The sequence below is a fragment of the Calonectris borealis genome, chromosome 14, assembly GCF_964195595.1.
Source record: "Calonectris borealis chromosome 14, bCalBor7.hap1.2, whole genome shotgun sequence".
Taxonomy (NCBI): domain Eukaryota; kingdom Metazoa; phylum Chordata; class Aves; order Procellariiformes; family Procellariidae; genus Calonectris; species Calonectris borealis.
In genome coordinates this window covers 9,093,402-9,112,580 of record NC_134325.1, presented here as the reverse complement: position 1 = coordinate 9,112,580, position 19,179 = coordinate 9,093,402, and the positions used below count along the sequence as shown (strand labels likewise).

At 42.6% G+C, this 19,179-nt stretch overlaps 1 protein-coding gene across 1 annotated transcript in view; it reads right to left on the bottom strand.

The window, feature by feature from the left end:
• The window catches only part of SWAP70 (switching B cell complex subunit SWAP70), a 41,609-nt gene extending 30,981 nt beyond the window's left edge, over positions 1-10,628 (bottom strand). Inside the window, exons 1-2 of the mRNA XM_075163142.1 lie at positions 10,260-10,628; positions 2,082-2,222 (exon numbers count right to left, since the gene is read on the bottom strand). Coding sequence (XP_075019243.1) covers positions 2,082-2,222; positions 10,260-10,358 — 240 coding nt within the window. The 5' untranslated portion in view covers positions 10,359-10,628. The remainder of the gene's footprint in view (positions 1-2,081; positions 2,223-10,259) is intronic.
• Between the last annotated feature and the right edge of the window lie 8,551 nt (positions 10,629-19,179).

The following is a 19,179-nucleotide window of genomic DNA, read 5'->3' as shown; positions in this document are numbered from 1 at the left end:
GCATTTACAATCACCCCATCTAAAAGAACAGATTACGCTTTGGAAGAATGAAAAAAGAAGGGGTTTCTTGTTTGCTTTTTTTGCTTGTTTATTTTAAACAAAGGAGACATGTTATGAACCAGTGACTTCATCCCACTGCACGTTGTCTTTTGGCACTGATGTAAAGTCATCTCTAAAAGATGAGATGTCACAATCAAGATTTTTAGTCCACAAAGATAGCCTTCTGTCTAAAGAATTTCACTGATTTTTAATAGTACATATCTAAACTGTTTACAAGCATTTAGTCAGGATTAAATGACATGAAGTTACAGGTAATTTAATCCTGTTCATTAACATTTTCATCTTTTAAGATGAACTAATGGTATGGGTATATCAGGCAATTATTGGAAGCCAGATCAGTGTATGAATAAAACAACACAAGAAACTACATGCAGTCATGCTCTTTCCTTTCATGAGAAAGCAAGGTAGCTTGTCCTTCGTTTTTACTATGGGATAAAAAGGTGACCCAGAGTAGCTAAACACTGTAAATTCACACCAACTTGCTGATGTAGCCAGGTCTTTAATTTTCAAATTAAAGTGTTATTTAAATGCAATTGCTCCTCTTCCATAACTATTCTTCCTATAAACACTCTTTAACAATGAAGCATATTTATATTTGAAAAACTCTTCCATCTCTATCTTTTTTTTTACTTAATGGCTTGCTACTGCCTGCAAATGGTATTAACAAAAACCACTGTGGTTCAGACTCTACTACTGTAATCCTTCGGTCAAAATAAAGTAAGGCCTTTTCTTTTTCCCCAAAATTTGTATACAAACTGCTTGGTCTCTGTTGAATCTTACAGGAGCTCAGCCAGCCAACACTAAGTGGAAATGAGATCACAAACTTCTTAGGGACAACCAAGACATTAAGCAGGTACCTTTATATGTATTAATGGCCAACAACTCCCACGCATGAAACAGAACACTATTACTGAGTATGAGAGAAACACAGACTAGAGAGGCAGAGGAGCTGACAGGTCTTAGGCTAGATATATGAAGCTTCTCCTGCTTCCAAGCTGCCGGACTGCATTATATATATCTCTCACATTTTCCACCAGTATTAAATGTAGATTAAAGAAGCAGCAAAAATCAGCAAATCAGGCTAAGGAGTTTGCCTAATCTGCAGTTGCTGCATTGGACTTCTCAGCAGCATGTCAGTTCAAGACTTCTTAACATTATAAAAGAAAGAAAACATCTATGTATCTGCAGCCACAACATCAAAGTTTGAGGGTTTCTGGGGTCGGCCCCCAAGTGTACGAGAAATCAGTGGTATTGAAGCTGATATGTTCGCACTATCACGTGGGCTGGTTTTTACCATCTAGACGAGTCTCTCAACAGAGGTTGTCAGAAAAAAAGCAGGAAGATTGTTTTTTTACTTTCAAAAATTTCAACTTAAATCTCAAACACACAGCTCCCAGAGCCCAGCTCTGACCCAGTGACTACCTGTCTTAGAACAAGATGGAGAGGAGAATAGGGGAAACCCTGCTGGCTTTCCAGAACTTCCCCCAAAACAGGCACAGCAGAAAACTGAGGAGTGCTCAGACACGAAAGGAAAGAACTTGCAAGACAGAACTTAACAACACTCCCTTATGTCATCCACTGTAACTATCTGAAGGGATCTATTTATTAAAATACCTTCTGAATAGACATTAAAGATATTTTTGCCCTTGCCGTTTGCAAAGGAATCTAAAACAATATTCTGTTATAGCCGTAGTATAAAGTGGGACAATCTATAGCTCCAAGACACTTTCAAATGAATTCAACCTGAGGTGCTTTATTAATATGAGCAAGGTTCTGCATGAACACAGCTTAGACAATGACCCGATGTAACAGGAAATAGAAACCAAGGAGAGAAAAAAGAAGTAGAGAACAGTGCACCCTTCCATTTTAAGGCACAGAGTACCTGCCCCATCACGACCCCCAACAGGCACACTCACAACCAGAGTGTCTTCACACCAGCATGCTTCCTGCAAGCAGAAGTCTACTGTAAAGACACTCTAAAACAAAAAGGGAAAAACAGAACACAAGAATTCAAAACTTACCTTTTCCAAGATGAATTTGTTTAGATAAGGCATGTAACCCTGATTGGAAACTGGTCCTTCATCATCGTCCCTAAAGTGCTCTTCCAAGGCCACTGGGTCGTGGGGAACATTTAACACTGTGCACAAGTTGTGAGAAAGGACCTAAGGACAGAAGAGAAATCAATGACACTGCTGTTGGCCTTAACCATGCTACGTTCCCTCCAGAGCAGACCTGCGATTTGCAAAACCATGCACAGAAAGTGATACCTTCCTGTCAGCGCAAGTTCTGCCCTGTGGATTTTTGTCAAAAAACAAAACGTAATTAAAAAAGTTGACTCCAAGGATTCGATGGCTTCAGACAGTTGCACATTTACAGAAGCAATGCCATCACAGATAGGTCCATTCCTACAGAAGTGCAAGCACAGCTACAGAAGCTACTCTTTGTACACATACGCATTTGAAAACCAGGAGAAGCATGCAGAAACACCAAAGTAATATTTACAGAATGAAATTAGATAGCTGCAACAACCACGGAAAACAACCACAAACACCCAGCCTTTGAAATTGTATTTACTATCTAGTGAAAACAAGTAACAAGGAAAACAACTCAACATGTACCTTTACAAAGAAATGACTGCTCAAACTAAAGCATTAACAACAGATTTCTTTCATCTGCTTGCTTTTGGGTTGCTTCTCAACATTTACACCATGTTTCAGTTAGCAAAGGGAAAGTAATGTTATAGAAAGGGGAAGGGTTCAGACGTGCTTCTCAAATTTTTATTTTAAAAAGGTATTTGCATGAATTATGTCAAGAGTTTAACACCCACCAGCACTCATGTCTGTTCTTGAGAAATGACCTTCAAGAAGAGGCTACACGCTTGATTAGTTTTAAGGAAGTACTGAATTATTGAAAACTAACTGGTAGCCAACGCATCTCAACTTCTTCAACTCAGGCCGAGCTTTGCACACACAGACTAACACCTTGGTACCAACGACAGGAAGGCAGAGCCTGGGTAGCAGTCACTCCTGTGCCGCCAGCACTTTCCTAAGAAAGGCAAAGCACCATCCTTTTTGTTGTTCACACTGTCTCGAGTCAGGTCAGTCCTGTGACACACTGCCTACCAGGTCTTAAACACGCTGTCGCTCGGGAGCCCTCTCCCCTTGGCATGATGCAGAGTGAAGCCTCTGAAGACTATGTACCGGCTACAGGAACTGGGTTAAGGATTTAACTTCACATGCCCAGGAATGGTCTGCATTGAAAAAATGTAACTAAGGCAAAAAATACAGGTGAAACAAAATGAGGCAGAAGTAAAACAGATCGCATCTTTTGAAAAGGCATGCTCCTTGTGGTATTTTTTTTTTAAATCAACAACTAAATAGGACAGACTGCAACTGAATTTTGGCATATGTTTTTCACTGTGCAGCATAAAATTAAAAAAAACAGACCCAAATGATGCAAAGAGAAAGCAGTAAAAAAAAGTGCAGAAAATTTATAAGCGGGTCTATTTAGGTGAGTAGAACTAAAGCAGTTGAGATTGGGTGGCTGCAAAACAAGAATTGAAAGTCTGAAGTCGTCAAAGCCTAGGAAATCAAACCTATGCCACACACTTAAAATGTCTGGGCTTCCCCCCCCCCCCAAAAAAAGTACATTTACTTTTCTTATGTATGATAAGAAGACATGCAAAGTCTAAGCACTAGTTAGCACAAAACCTTACAAAGCCCAAGATGCAAGTTCAGTTCAGAGGAGAATTCCTCTCTACATACCTCCAAAGTTACACTTTCTTTTAGAAAAGCACACATTTCCACAAGAAATACATATTTTCATTGTCTTATGCTAACATTAAGCCACCGGAGCTAACCAGGTGCAAAAGTTTAAAAAGAAAAACAACAGCATCAGCTATTACAACAAAAGCTGTATTTCTCAAAGTAGGAAAACAGTATTTAGAAGTTATCACATTTCACACTACCCTCCATCAACAGTATACTTCCCTTCAATCTATCCTTATTTTTAACCACCACATCAAATCAAGTATTTGAGTCCATGTGATTTACATATGGGGGGAAAAAGAAACATACTATCATGCGTGTTTCCCCTTCTATTTAAGGCTTCTGTTGTTATTTATAGAAGACTGAGGGATTCTTGAATTTCTGAGAAATAAAGATGATCTCAGTTTTCCAAGCAGACTGTAGTTGCTAAAATTATAACTAAAAAAATACTCAGCTAATAAAAATATTCTAAAAGCATAACTGATTTAAGCTTATTACCAAAATAACTTGAAAGTCTCAATAAAATACTTTCTCATCATGTCATTTCTACGTGTTTCTCTTCTCCCTTTTTCTGCCTTCTTGCTGTGCTTGGGCTGTCAGAAACCTAGGTGGTTTCCACATCAAGCAACCAATTTACCAGGAAAGAATTCCACTGTCAATAATTTTCTAAGATCTGCCTTATCTGCGATCTCTCCTGTGCCCAGTGCTCTCTTTTCATAACTCAGGAAATTCCTCGGCGCCTGCCAAAGCCTGCCATTCTCTAACACGGCCAAGCGCCAGCTGAATTCTTCAGTTGCAGGGTAAGCCTGAAAAATTCTGCACTGAGGTCTCATTTTGTTTTATTTGTTCTCTCAAATCACATTATCTGGACCATGTTATACTCTATTTTAATGATCAATTTTAAAAAAAAATCTAGCTGAGTATTCGGTTAATTGGGGTACAAAAAATCGCCTTGCCTTGCAGAAGCTCCGTCAACCATGAGGAAGTTTTGCACCAGTAAGGATTATTCCTCTCGTGCCCACAGGGTTGCTAGGCAGCTTTTTCTTTCAGCACTTATTATGCTCTGGATGCCACATTTAACAATCTACCTTCATGCCAGAGCCAACTCGTACCCCAGGCCAGAGACTCATCTCTGTGCTGCGGCAAATGGGTACAGCGGTGGTCCCCAAACTGTAGTTCTGCAAAGGGTTCACAAAACCAGTGCCCTCTGGGCGCAACTCTTCCATCTTCAATGAAAAGTTTCGTAAGAAAGATGCCTAGTGGTTCCAAGGGAATACTGAAGGTGTTCTGCTCTAAATATAAATAACCGGATGAAACAAGCAAGCTGAACACCAAAGGTCGTTACAGACTTTGGATTTGCTTTATTTATGGCCAGTCTCGTGCTGCTTTACCGGGAGTGCAGACCTCCAGCCCAGCTCTACTCCACCACAGCTGCTCCCCTCTGAGCTCTCATTTTCCAAAACATTGATCTTCCAAAACGTTAAGCATGTGTTGAATTGTTACCATCTGAGTAGTTCCATTTAACCTTGTTCATAAAAGTGATCTGCGTTTCTAAAGGGAAAAGGAAGATCTGCTAGACTACTTACTGCTCAGCGACAAAAATTTGGCCCAGATGATAGTAGGAGCATTAACAGGGCAGACTAATCCTACAGTGGCTATTGTCAGGTTCTTCAGTACTTTTTTCTTTTTCTTTTCCATCTTTCAGGGGGGTCTTCTCCCTCCCCCATCTCCTTTTAAGATTTTAAAACATTGGCATCGCAGATCCCGACAGCTCCATTCAGTGGCTTCGTGTGAATTCATTCCAAGACATTCTTGGCTCATCTCTCCCTGACATCCATGTCAGCAGCTAGCCAGCCAAAATAAGGCTACTCACAAGTACCTTCCTTTTCCTTTTTTGACCAGTGTGGAAACCAGCATCATATATGCCCCTTGTCATAGGCACAAGGTCTTTTCAACCAGGGTACATCTTAAGCATACAGTTTCTTGCATCACAGCATCTCCAAGGTACAGCTTCCTTACCCACTCAGGTAGCAAATGCTCCATTCGGAGTCTCATTATTTAACATCAGGGTTAGTGCAGCAAACTCTTTCCCAGTCGGACGAACGTATTCAAGCCCGCCCTCCATCAGCTCAGGTTCCTGAGCCCTTCGCCCACATCACCTCTCCATTCCTTCATTTGCTCCCTTGGGCATTCACAGATCCCTTGTCACCATTTTCGACAACCTCACCCTTCCTCTTGCCTTCATTATCAGCACGCGCCCTTTGGCCCCCAATCACATACTGGTGCCAGCCTGCGTCTGTCCAATTGCCAAGGGAATTATCTTTCTGCCCTGCGGCTAGCAGCCCTTAGGAAGAGCTCCCAGTAAACATCTTCCATCTCCTGCGCCCTTCTTCTACATCTTCCTGGAAACCTGAAGGACAAAGGTTAAACGGGCTGCTGATCCACTGGCAGCTGCTCCTCTCACACACAGTTATCATGGCCCCGTCATTCCCTAATGCCCCCCACTTTTGGTCTACAAGCTGCCTTGGTTTGCCAGCTCTTCTGGAAGAGGGGCATCCCTCCCCTCGTACCTTACAGACACGATTCCTCACGGCTACCCTAATACAAACACTTCTGAGCCCGTTTATAACGTCAGAGCACAACTCTCTCATAGTGAGTCATAATGACTAATTTCCTACCATCCTTCAATGTTGTACAAAGTCAATTGTCCGGCTGGGGTCCTGCCCACTCGTCACAGGCTCTCAACCCTTCCAGTGCCTTGCTACATTGTTCAAGGTCTTCCTCTTCGTTCAGACCATCCCTCTTGTCCCCGATTACACCATTCTTCCTCTTCCCACTGGCCACTGACTTCCCATTTAGTAAAAAGGCAAAACAAAGATAAGAGGTATAATAATCCTGTAACATCCCAGATATGATTAAAAACTGGTTTACATTTTCTAAGCCTGACTAGTAAATTTGGTCACCCACATATTATGGGCCCGAACGCGACCGCATTTTCACGAGGTGCTCACCATCCATGTCCTGCAGATATCACGCCAGGAATCCAAGACTTTGAAAATCCACCCCAGTGGCAGCACACAAAACAAAACAAGAACAGCCAAATAACCCCACTGCCCAAGCAGAGACGAGTCACAAAGCAATGTAAGGAAGAGCTTCCAGACAGAGTGCAAAAACTAATTGGTATGTGTTCTTTCCAAGATCCACACATACACACATACTACAAGGAATACTGCTGGCTGCTAAGTCTAACTACATTTAAAACCACAGTGTTTCAAGATCTGGATGAAAAGCAGATTCAATGTTGGCACATTACAGAAATTTTTTTAAAAAGTCAATTTTAAAATTGCAGATTGCAAGAAAGATGAAATTGGATTTAAATATAGAAAAGCAAGTATTTGCATGTAGTTCGTGCTCGAACCACAACAGCAGCTATAACTGCATACACGAACTTATAATTTAGACTTGATATATCAGTGTTTGAAAGTCTGAAACACAGACAAAATAACGATTGTGTCCATATTTAAAGGTGTAATTTAAGAACAGAATACACAAACGTTTCTGCTGATGTAGAAAAAACGTAAGATCTGCAGCCAGCATAACAGTAGAACTTCTGAAGATTACTGATTAGATACACAAAAAAATCAGTGCATCTTGGAAGAAGATAATATTCAAAATTACACAGAGGACTGATTTGACTGTCTCTTCTCTCAGAAGCTCAGACCATATACAACAGATACAAATGGATAAAAGACATCTCATGAAATCCTTACTATTCCAAGCAAGTCCTAGTTTTCCCTCCACATGTTTGCTGTTTTCTCCAGACTACAAAGACCTAATTCACTCACCTCCATCCTTTTGCTCTAAATATATTAAAAACAATGTGTGATGCAAACCCCCTGTAGGGCCTCAGCTACATAACACACATTAATTTTTCTCACAGTATTTAATGAAAATTTTTTATTTTTATAGAAGGCTCAAAGATCACTTCTAGGCAGAGAAACTAGAAATCACTCTCTTTAACAACCAACATGTTATACTTAGGACCTTCTGTGCAACATGATGGCAATACCTTATACTGGATTATACAACTCAAAGATCCGTTGTCAGCAAGTTTTCTTATTGAGGAGGGAAGAGTTCAGCAAGTTACAACACTGCATGCTGTTCTCAGAAAGCAAGTAGTTTTTTACCATTTGTTTTATAACAGGAGTTTCATTAAATTATTAAACATACTTTTCTAATACCACAGATCTCTACTAACCTGTTTATCTGCAAGGCTCATCTCTCCATTTTGTAGAGGTGCTATATCTTCCTCATAGTAATGTGGATGAGAAATACTATATTGTGAAATACCTTCCTAGTACAACATAGTCTTAAATCAATCAGACAGGAACTTCTGTTTTACTGTCCTGCCTACCCCTTTTCTGTTGCATTAACGTTGGGCTACTGCCCTAACATACACCTTTTCTCCCCAGTAGGACTATCAGTTTGACACCACATTCATCACCTGCCACAAAAGGCCTACTGAAGAACGCTCTCTACCCCTTCTTGTGTTTACTGAAAACTAACTCTTGGTGGCTACAAGAGAAGGCAGCAGCCTCATTTCAGACTTGTTTCTGCATTCTCAGATCCCCCACTTGACACTTTGCTCTGGAACCTTTATATCACAGACAGAACTGCACAGACGCACTTTTTTTTCATCCCTTTCTCTCACAGATAGACAGAATGAAACATCAAAACTCTTTAGGAAGACGTTTGATAGGTAACGAGGGGACAAGTTTAATTTCCCCTCTCCTTTTTATTTTTTTACCTTTTTTAAACACAAGCATTTGTAGACATGGGGCTCTAATAAAACAGCAGAGCATGACAAGACAAGTAACTGTGCTTCAGTTTGGAAATATAACGGCTGCTCTAATCCAGCTATGTCAGTCAATGATCTCAGAGATCACTGAGACCTTCATCAGAGCAAGCTATACAAGCCCAGCAGCATCCTGGCTGCTGCTTTAGCCATTTAATTCACCCTAGCACCTGTGTGACTATGACAGCTTCTTCACCGACCAGCACACCGACACGTGCTGCAGACACACCTCCCAAGTGACTGCACTGAGCACACAAATCACAGCACTGCACACAAGGTGTGGTAGTGTGACAGGAAAACAGGATTTCTTTAAAAAGCCGGACAATAAAAAAGGCCTCTCTGCAACCTACTTCAGTTAGTCCTGCAACACAAATACTCACTTTCAAGACGCCACCTGTAAAAGAACTGTGACCTGCACACATTTTCAGCTTGAGCTCGCAGTCAGGTCTGGCCTCTCGCCTGACTTCTGCCCCACAGTCACTTCTGGCCGAGTTAGGCTGTATCTCACAGCCTGATCGCCTCGAGCGAAGAAAAGGAGAAGAGGAATGGGCGGCTTGCAGCACATTGTATATTGTGGACACTTATTACATGATGCTGAAAACAAAGTCCATTAGCTACTGACCATACTTGGAAATACTGCCCACAGCACGGCCACTCTCGCTCGTGGAGTTAATCCAACAAACGGCGCAAACTTCAGCTAATTGTCGTGGCCGACACAACTCCAGCACTCGGTACAAGGACCCACAGTCTCAAATGTCAACAGGTGTTGCGTTCCTATTCAAAATATTTATTTAGCCAGATTCCTGCTATTATTCCCAGGCCAAGACAGTCCCATAAAGCAGGGCCAAGATGGGATTGGATTCAGCAAGCTGCCCGAGAGCTCTTTTAAGAGCACAAACATTACTTCAGCATATAAGCTAAGGAAAGAATGGCACAGTTGGAGCCTCTTGACTAATTCTCCTGTTTATATCCAAATAAGAGAGCACTGTGGAACCTTGCTCTCCCCTTGGCAAGCTATGAATTTCACTTGGATGCAGCCAGCCCCTATAGATGGGACCTTGTGGCTACCCCACAAAGATTTTGGTCAGAACGGGTACCAAGGACACGCGGTTGAAAGCGGACCAGAAGCACAACAAGGGTTTGTGCACTGACATCTTGGGGAGGATGAAGTGCTTGCCTGGGCAGAATGAAAACAGGCCTCCTCGAGTGCGAGGAAGGGCCCGCGCAAGCCTCCCGGAGGACGCAGGCGTCCAGGAGCCACAGCAACTGGCAATGCCGTGTGACGAACAACAGCCTCGATGGCTCACGGCCCCCAAGTGAGCTTCAGAAACGGTCGGCCGTGTCCCCTCATCTGTCCCTGAGCATGACCACCTCAGAGAGGCCCCAGGCCGAGCACCCCCGCGCCCACTGTGGAGGTGGCCGGTGGGGACAGCCCGGGCCCGTGTCACGGCTCTCACACCCATGGTGGCAGCCCCTCACACCCACATCGGGCCCCGGCCCCACACCGCGTCCCCTGGGCTCGCCACCCCTCTCTCCTCGCTGCCCCCGGTCGGGCCGGGCCGGGCCGCCCCACTCACCTTCAGCTGGGACTTGGAGACCTTCCCGCTGCGGTCGAGGTCGAGGGCGGTGAAGGCGTGCCAGATGGACTTCAGCAGCTCCTCCTTGAGGCCCACCATGGCCGGCCCGCCGGCTGCTGCCGCCCCGCTCCCGCCGCCGCTCTGTCTTCGCCTCACCCGGCCCCGCCGCCGCCGTGCCCGCCCCGCGCCGCCCCGGGGGCGGGTGCCCGGCCCTGCCCGGCTCCGCAGGCACCGCCCCGGGAGCCGCGCGCGTCCCGCCTCGGAGGCAAGGGCCGGGGGCAGCGGGGGCGAGGGGCTGCGCGGGGGCCGGGGCGGTGTCGGGCGCTGAGGAGAGCGGGAGCCTGGCGGGGTGCGCCTGAGCTCCCCGCGGGCGGGGCCGGCCCCCGCGAGGTACCCGCCTCAGCAGCGCCGGCTGCACGGCCCCCGCAGGAGACCAGGCCCCGCTGCGGGTGGCTCCGTGCCCCAGCCTGCAGCTGTTCCTACAGCTGATTTTCACAGGAGGATGCGCTCACACAGGGAAAAGTAACCTTCCTCGTAGGCTACTTCAGCCCCAAGAACTGCAAAAAGCAGCTTGCAGCGAAGGCTGCATGCAGCTGGAGTCAATGAAGTTCAGTCGAAAATAAGGGGGGGAGGTCTAAAAACAACTTCACTACTTCCAAAATATCATCACAAGAAAGAAGTTTTGTTGTTGGGGGGTTTTGGGGTTTTTTTTTTTGTTCTTTGGGTGGGTTTTTTTTTTTTTGTGTGTGTTAAGTCCTCCTAAGTGCTGTGGGTTCAGACTAAGCAATGGTGAGAGCAGCTGCTGTGCGAGGACTTCGGATGTCTCCACACTCCTTGTGCTTGCTAGCAGATCCCTCAGTGGTATTTCTCTGCTAACTATATGGTTAGTTGCATCTAGGCCAGAAGTGACAAGAAGATAGTGCCGCAACATACATTGCTTTGAATACTACATCTGAGATCATTCACAGTACACCGCTCACGATCAAGTTAAGGTTTCATTTTCATGGATTTTAAGCAGAACCATTAAGATCCCGAGCTCAAGACATACAACAAACAAGGAAAAAAAAGATTTAAACTTTTGTCTAATTTTAGTCTTCATTCAACTGCATCATCACAACCAAAATAGCACTCTGCAAGTGCAATAGTTCTGGCAGGTACAGCAAGAACTGTTTTGCACCAGGTGGTGCTGGTTCATTATTCCAGTAAGAAAGGCACTCAGACTCTAAAGTACCACTTAAAATGCCATTTATTGGAGCTAACACTATAATGGAGAGGACAGTATAGATAATCTTACATTCCTTCAGGTGCCGGGAACCCTGAGCTGTGCAGCATCAAGCAGGTCTCTGATCAAGGTGCAGCACGTCACACAGATCCTGAGATGGAAAAGTTATACCAATTCGGTCATTCAAGCTATTACAGGATTTTCTTACAAGGAAACAACTCTACACATGGTTTCTACTGCCAAACAGAAAGGATTTCAGACAAAAACCTCTTGCTGCATTTTCAGATAAAGGGGAGGCCACGCAGGGGGTATAATCGCGGGTACCAAGCGGGAGCTGCCCGCGGGCTCCTCTGGTACAATCAACCGGGTAAAGTTATCCCGCGGCCCCACGTGGGCCTGGAGGCCAGGCTGGACGGGCAGCGCAGTGCAGCACAAGCGGAGTAGGCAGAGGCCTAACTTACGTGGATCACTAATCCTCGATGTACAATGGTCTGGTCAGGATCACTACAGATGAGCAGATAGCAAAGTCCACTGTAGGAAGTACTTTTAATTCTCATATGTGATAATTCATAAAATGAGTTTTCTATATGTGGGAAGTTGGAGACTAGAATCATCCACAGATTTCCAGTAATTTTTATTCCCTAGTGTCTTCTCTAGCTTACAGCAAGCAACAAAAATACTCTAGCAATGCAGAGATGTCGTAGTCTCTCAGTAGCAGAGTGAACAGTCAAACACAACCTGCCTTCACCAGGCATACCCTAGCAGCCTTTTTCCCCTCATTTTTCTTAACCTCCTTCTCCATGGTTTATTCAGGACTTTGGAATACACAAACAATTATTGATGCTCTTTCCTCAAGATGGATGGTGTGAACTATACAATTAACATGAACAATTAATTGGATTAAATTTCCTAATGAACCTGATTTGCTAACATTATAGCTGTTAATATTACCAGAAACATCTATCATCTTGAAATACTTTCTCCAATTTCTCCAATTTGACCACAGCTATTCCACTTAAGGTGGAAGGGGGCAACTTTTGTATATGCAGATAACCTAACATACTTATTTTATTTGGTAGCTGAGCAACCACAAGGTCACCAGTAAATACAGAACATCCTTATTATAGTGCATTAAATACAGTTACGTTCAGTGAAACGTCACTGAGGAAAAGCAATTAATATAGTTCACACATGAATCTCCTCATGGCAGGGACTTAATTTCTGTTATGAACAGAGTTCAGTGATTTTTGACAACTCATTTTTATAAAACAATAGAGTGGAAAAATGAAATTAAACCAAAACGTCCCCCCAAGTAATTGTAAAAAAAACCCGTGTGCTTCTCTTCATTCTTTTTGCCAGCTTCTGTTATTCCTGTTTTAAATGACATGCTAATATCCTTTGCCAGAACAGGACTTGTTTTCCACTAAGAATATAAATAGTTCCGCTCAGGTCAACAGGTTACCAGTCCGTGCTTAAATGTTTCATTAAAATGAGTAGTTTATGTAAGCTTCAGCTGCTCCCGCTTTCGGTAGGTTAATTAAAAGGATACTTATAAGTTATGCATAAAACTAGTACATGATTTTATATAGACATATTTAAAATACTTTTTAAAGGATTGAACTCATTGAGCAAAAACAGTTAAACTGAAGTTCATATGCAGACATAAACTTGCTGTTGAACAAAACGTTTGTTTTTTATACTTACTCAAAATAGCTTTAGCAAGGTTACAGAACTAACTGCATCCACACCCAAAGTGTGAGTTATTTTAAGCAACTCTTCTGTTTTAATGTGCTAGTCTGGATCTTTGCTTATCAAAGACTTTACATTCTAAACCTTTGAAGATAAGATTGACATATAATCCACAGAACATTAATTAACACTGATCACACTTAACCATGAAGTCCTTGATAGCACTACATAAACTCTAAATTGCTTGCATGGTACAAAAGTAAGAAGCAACTTAACATACTTCTGCTTTTCTTGAAAGTTGTCTGAGATCTCAGCAACTTTATTTTAAATCTGTGCTTATTCTAATCCTGTTTGCTCACCACAGTTAAAAACATGACTGAAGGGTGGTGAGGAGATCAGGGAGGGAAAACTGGCTCACAGTCTCAGAGTGACTCACACTTTCAGGAAGAAGCTTTAGTTAGACCCTGCTGAGGCTCAGCCTTAAGAGGTCAATCACTTTTCTCTTCCTCCTCCCTGCAGAAGCTTAATTACTCCTTGTTAGCCAAATAATAAGTATTTGTCAGGGAGGTTCTAACCAGAGGAAAGATTACGCATTTGAACTGTTACTAATTTTGTTTTATGCCGCTGAGTCAGTTAAACTGCCATCAAGGAAAGAACTCAGACACATCAGCAACTCAGAGTTTTCTGCTCATTGTTAGCCCAGAGAAAAATCTTCCTGAACTGTGGCTAGACCAGTCATTTTCATTCTCCACAGGAAAACTAAATTGAAGCAAACAGAAATTGAAGACCATTAAGCCAACTTTGTAGCAAACTGTGTTTCCAGTATCTGCCCTTTCACAGCGATATTTCAGTAGAAAACAAAACTAAAGGAAATGTGTTTGTGATCAATATGTTATAGTTTCTGCACAGACTAGTCCCACCATAAAACATCTCAAGGAAGCACTGGGGAACAGTGTAAAAAAACACTAAGTATATTTGACATTATACAGTAACTCAGTCCTCATGCCATTTGAAGAATTTGTTTTTTCTATTATTTTTAAATACTTGAAAAAGTTTTATCTCTGGCCTTATACACATGCCTCAAACATTCTCACTGACACTAAGTAGAAATTAAGCATGAAAATTATTTTAGGTGAAATAGGAAGCAGCATTAGATGCTGAATCAGAATGGCAGCTCGGTCTTTCCCACCAAAAAAAAAGTTAATTTTCCATTCACTTCTAAGACTTCTAGAGCAATCTTTAAAGTGATTCCAGCAAAGCACACCTACTTTACTATAGTTTTCTGCTATTTATATGCATGTGCACAACACATGCATTTCTATTGAAACTTGACAAAAGAAACATAATGAAGAGGTAAAACACAGAGCATTAAGTTACCTTTCAGTTCCTCTCTGTAACACACATCTTACTCTACACTTGTAGCTGATAAGGTATTTCTCACCAAGTTACAGAACTCGCCGTAGAACAGAATACCACAGATACCTTCCTTGCAGAAAGGAAAAAGAAATTAAATCCCAGGTGTGTACTGCAGTAACCATCTGATACCATGTTTTGGGATGGAAACTGGAGGGAGCAATGGTCAATAGAAAAAGCCATTTAAGCAGGGTTAGTTTAGAAGACGGTCAATCAATATTGACTCAGTGTCTACAGGACCAAAAGGAGATTAAAATCCCATTTGCTAAGGCATGGAACAAACATATGGGGAGAGTCTACCCTAAACATCTTAACACCTAAGTAGCTGAGAGTGAAAAGAGGCAAGAGGAAACAGCTGCAGAGGTAGGAAGATCACCCAAGATTGGTGAAACTACTAAAGGTCAGAAATCGGAGGTGTTCCTCCTGTCCCCCCATCCCAATTCTGCAGAACACCTTGCCTAAAATACTTTCATTAGTGGTGCATTCTGTTGTCTGTAAATCAACAGATGAACAAGATCTTCTCCATCAGGATGCAGGCTGAACACGCAGAATCTTTTCTTGTGCATAAATGGTAATTCAGTAACAGCAGTGGTTTTTATGTCCATTAGCCCACCTATCTGGCAGTAATGCTAGATACATAGAAGATCATTAATTAGAATTAGACCAGTTATTCTGCTTTCATCTTGAGTCAAACAGAGAAATCTGTTTAGACCAGCATGATTATTCAGATGTCATGCTAAATATTGATGCTGAGTATTAGAAGGGAGTCAAATGACTGGCAAAAGGAAGATATTTGAAACCAATTCTTCAGATTTTTCAAGACTATTCAGAATCTCGGATAATTTTTAAGTGCGTACGACCTCAGATCTCTGAGCAACAGTAATAAATCGCTTCCTGTTTAATTAGGCACAGCAATATTCTGTCCTCGGGGCACCTCCTTTTCCCCTAGCCCAATCCCATTATACTTTGGTAAGATAGCATCTTCATCCAACTGTTTAAACAGAAGCGGGACCTTAATTTCCTCTGTGCTGTCCTGCCCAGTCGCTGCTTCTTCCTGCTTTCTCTCTGCAGTGTCTCTTGAGAGGAGAACCTTAGGTGTCAGCTCAGCAGCCTCCAACCGGGGGAGCTCGCAGCTCGCTCTCAGACGGTTTCCACGGCTCGCTGAAAGAAGGTAAGGTTCAGGCAGGGAGCAACCCTGCTTTTGACCTTGCTGGCCATTGCTTTAGACCAGAGTCCTCAAGCACAGCTATAGCAGTGATATTCATAGGTAGTACACATGCACAGATTTATTAGGCGTGCATACATGTTATATACCAAATCACATATATGGTGAAATCATAAGGATGCCTTTTCCAAGCCTACAGAACCGAGGGGATGGGTGCGGATGAAAAAAATAAAAGTCAGCACTTACCTGAGCTACTGCTGGCAAGAATGCTCAATCACTACTGCAGAACAAGATAATGATTTCTAACATTCAGGGTCGAGTGTCATGCTAGCACACAAACACTTTAAAGACAAAAATTTAGTGTACAGTTGACTATTTTGTCCAGCAGGTGTTGCTGGAGACTACAAAAACACATTAAAGACAAGGTCAAGCTGGTCAGCTTTTGGTAGGGGGTCAAACAATGCATGGCGCTTCCCCCCTCCCCCCAGTTCAACAAGAATAGGGTGACCAAGTATACTTTTATTCATTAAACGTTTAAATGTTGTAGTCTGAACTAATGCAGTCTATGAAATTGAAATCCTATTTTCAAATATACAAGCAGTGCCTATCTCCATTTCTAGGTGGAGATTAAAGCTTGGCTATAACTTCACAAAAAAGCCGAGTAGTCAGTAAGTTTTTCAGGGTCTACATCTTACTAATTCAGATCCACACCCAATAAAATAAAACACATTATTAGGTCTGTGGTAATCAACAGCTTGTATCGGGGGGGGGGGCGGGGAGTGGAGCAGGAAATCAGTGAACAGATAGGACAAGGTCAGGTTGGACGGGGCTCTGAGCAACCTGATCTAGTTCAAGATGTCCCTGCCCATGGCAGGGGGGTTGGACTAGATGACCTTCAAAGGTCCCTTCCAATCCAAACCATTCTATGATTCTATGACACTTGGAAATTGCAAAAAAAACTAAGACAAATGCTGTGTATCAATAGCTTCACGAAACCAAAACAAACCAAAAGAAACTAAGATGACCTTAGTAATTCTAGCTGGTTAACCCTGTATGAATTCATGGCAAAAATTGCTGGGAGTTTGATATGCAATCTATGAAAGTAGAACAACGATTTCTAGTTACGCTACAGTTTCCAACTGGAAGGTGCTAACTTCTCTTTACAGACGTGTTAGCCTTCATAGCTATAATAGACCAGTAGTATGCATGACTATCACAGTACTGTTTTCCGGAAAAAATATTCTCCAAGTAAATCCAATTTTGTTTTGATAGGAATGGCAAAAATAGAATTTCATACAGTATTTGAATACCGTATGTGACTCAAAATATTTTTAAAAATACAGCATTTATGATTTGATTATAATGGTTTAGCCTGCAAAACAATGAAAAACTAAGGACCATCAATATTTCTACAGGTAGTCCACAGAAAGGTTTGATTCACAAGATGAATTATCCAAAAAGTGAAGCAATCCTTGATACTTGAAATTCACATTAAGAAGTTGGGGGGGGGGGGTTAATACTTTTTTTGTTTATTTGCTTCCAACAAGAACTAGTTTTGTACAGTCAAATGGAAGACAATTCATCCACAAATACATCATTTAGATGGAACAATTTCAGAATATTCTTTTGGAAAGTAGCATTTTTCAGTGTTAAGTGGTGTCATGTCTTTACAGGAAACTAATTCTCTAAGAGCTTTAATCTACCACAGCACCCACTCTTTGGGCACAAGATGCAGCAAGACTAAGCAAGACTAGGTTGTCTTCTCCAGTAACGTATCATTAGAAGATGGATTATACAGACTGGATTTTTATGCAATGACTGAAGACGAAGAAGCAGACAAATATCTACAGGAGGTGGGGATATGAAATACCTGCTTTCCATTATTTTTAGGTTCTCTTTCTATGTAGTTCAAGAAGTCAGGTACTCTGATCAAAAAAGTTAAGGTACTATGCTACCGCTGTATTGGAAAATTAAGCTAGACGAATTCATGAGAAAAATGGTTGAAGTTAAAAATTAAATGTAGCTGTTTTGAATAACACATTTGCCACCAAACTCTAATGCTTGCTTGTTAAATTGAGATAAAGCTTTCTACTTAAAGTGCTGAAGCTCATCTTGTTACACCATGCTTAGTAGAATTTCTTCAACTGACATCTGACTTTCTACATTTTGCAAGAGGCTAGTAGCTGCTTCTTCCACCTGAAAACTTAACTTACATACAAGTTTTGCCCAAATATTGTTTTTGCAATAAATTCGTAAGCTACCAAAATTACTGTAAGATTGTTTCTGTTAAAAAAGAAAAACCCTTCCATGTCAGTAAGAATAGATACCAATTCTCATTCAGCAAGCATCTGAATATCATGAATCACTGGATGCTGGGGAGTATTAATGCTGGGAAGCATTAACGCACACTTTCCAAAATCTCTGCCTCTTCCCACTGGCCACTGTTGGGGCCAGGATTCTCAGCCTCACCATTGGTCTCAGGAAAGCTTATGAAAATTTGAGATAGAATTTCACTATTCTTACTGCTCCCATAAACTACTTAAAAACCCTAAAGCTCCTTTTTAAACATTATCCTTGGCACACAGGAGAAAGTTAAAACATCCAAAGCCACTTCAGTTGCATGGTTTAGACTGGGCGCCCCTTCCATGGCAGATACAAAACCTGTGACCAGCAACAGAATCACATCATAGAATCATCTAGGTTGGAGAAGACCCTCAAGATCATTAAGTCCAACCACTAACACTGCCAAGTCCACCACTAAACCATGTCCCTGAGCACCACATCTACGTGTTTTTTAAATACCTCCAAGGATGGTGACTCAACCACTTCCCTTGGCAGCCTGTTCCAATGCTTTTCAGTGAAGAAAGTCCTAGTCCTAGTCCGGCTGGCCACACTATTTCTGATACAGGCCAGGATGCCATTGGCCTTCTTTGGCCACCTGGGCACACTGCCGGCTCATGTTCAGTCGGCTGTCAACCAGCACCCCCAGGCCCTTTTCCTCTGGGCAGCTTTCCAGCCACTCTTCCCCAAGCCTGTAGCGTTGCATGGGGTGGTTGTGACCCAAGTGCAGGACCCGGCACTTGGCCTTGTTAAACCTCATACAGTTGGCCTCGGCCCATCGATCCAGCCTGTCCAGATCCCCAAGCAGATCAACACTCCCGCCCAACTTGGTGTCATCCGCACACTTACTGAGGGTGCACTCGATCCCCTCGTCCAGATCATTGATAAAGATACTGAACAAGACTGGCCCCAATACTGAGCCTGGCGGAAAACCACTTGTGACCGGCCGCCAACTGGATTTAACTCCATTCACCACCACTCTCTGGGCTCGGCCATCCAGCAAAGAGTACACCTCTGCAAGCCTACATAGCTATTGTATACGGCTTGTCTGCACAGCAATACCCGTACTGATCTTACAAGCCTCTGAAAAT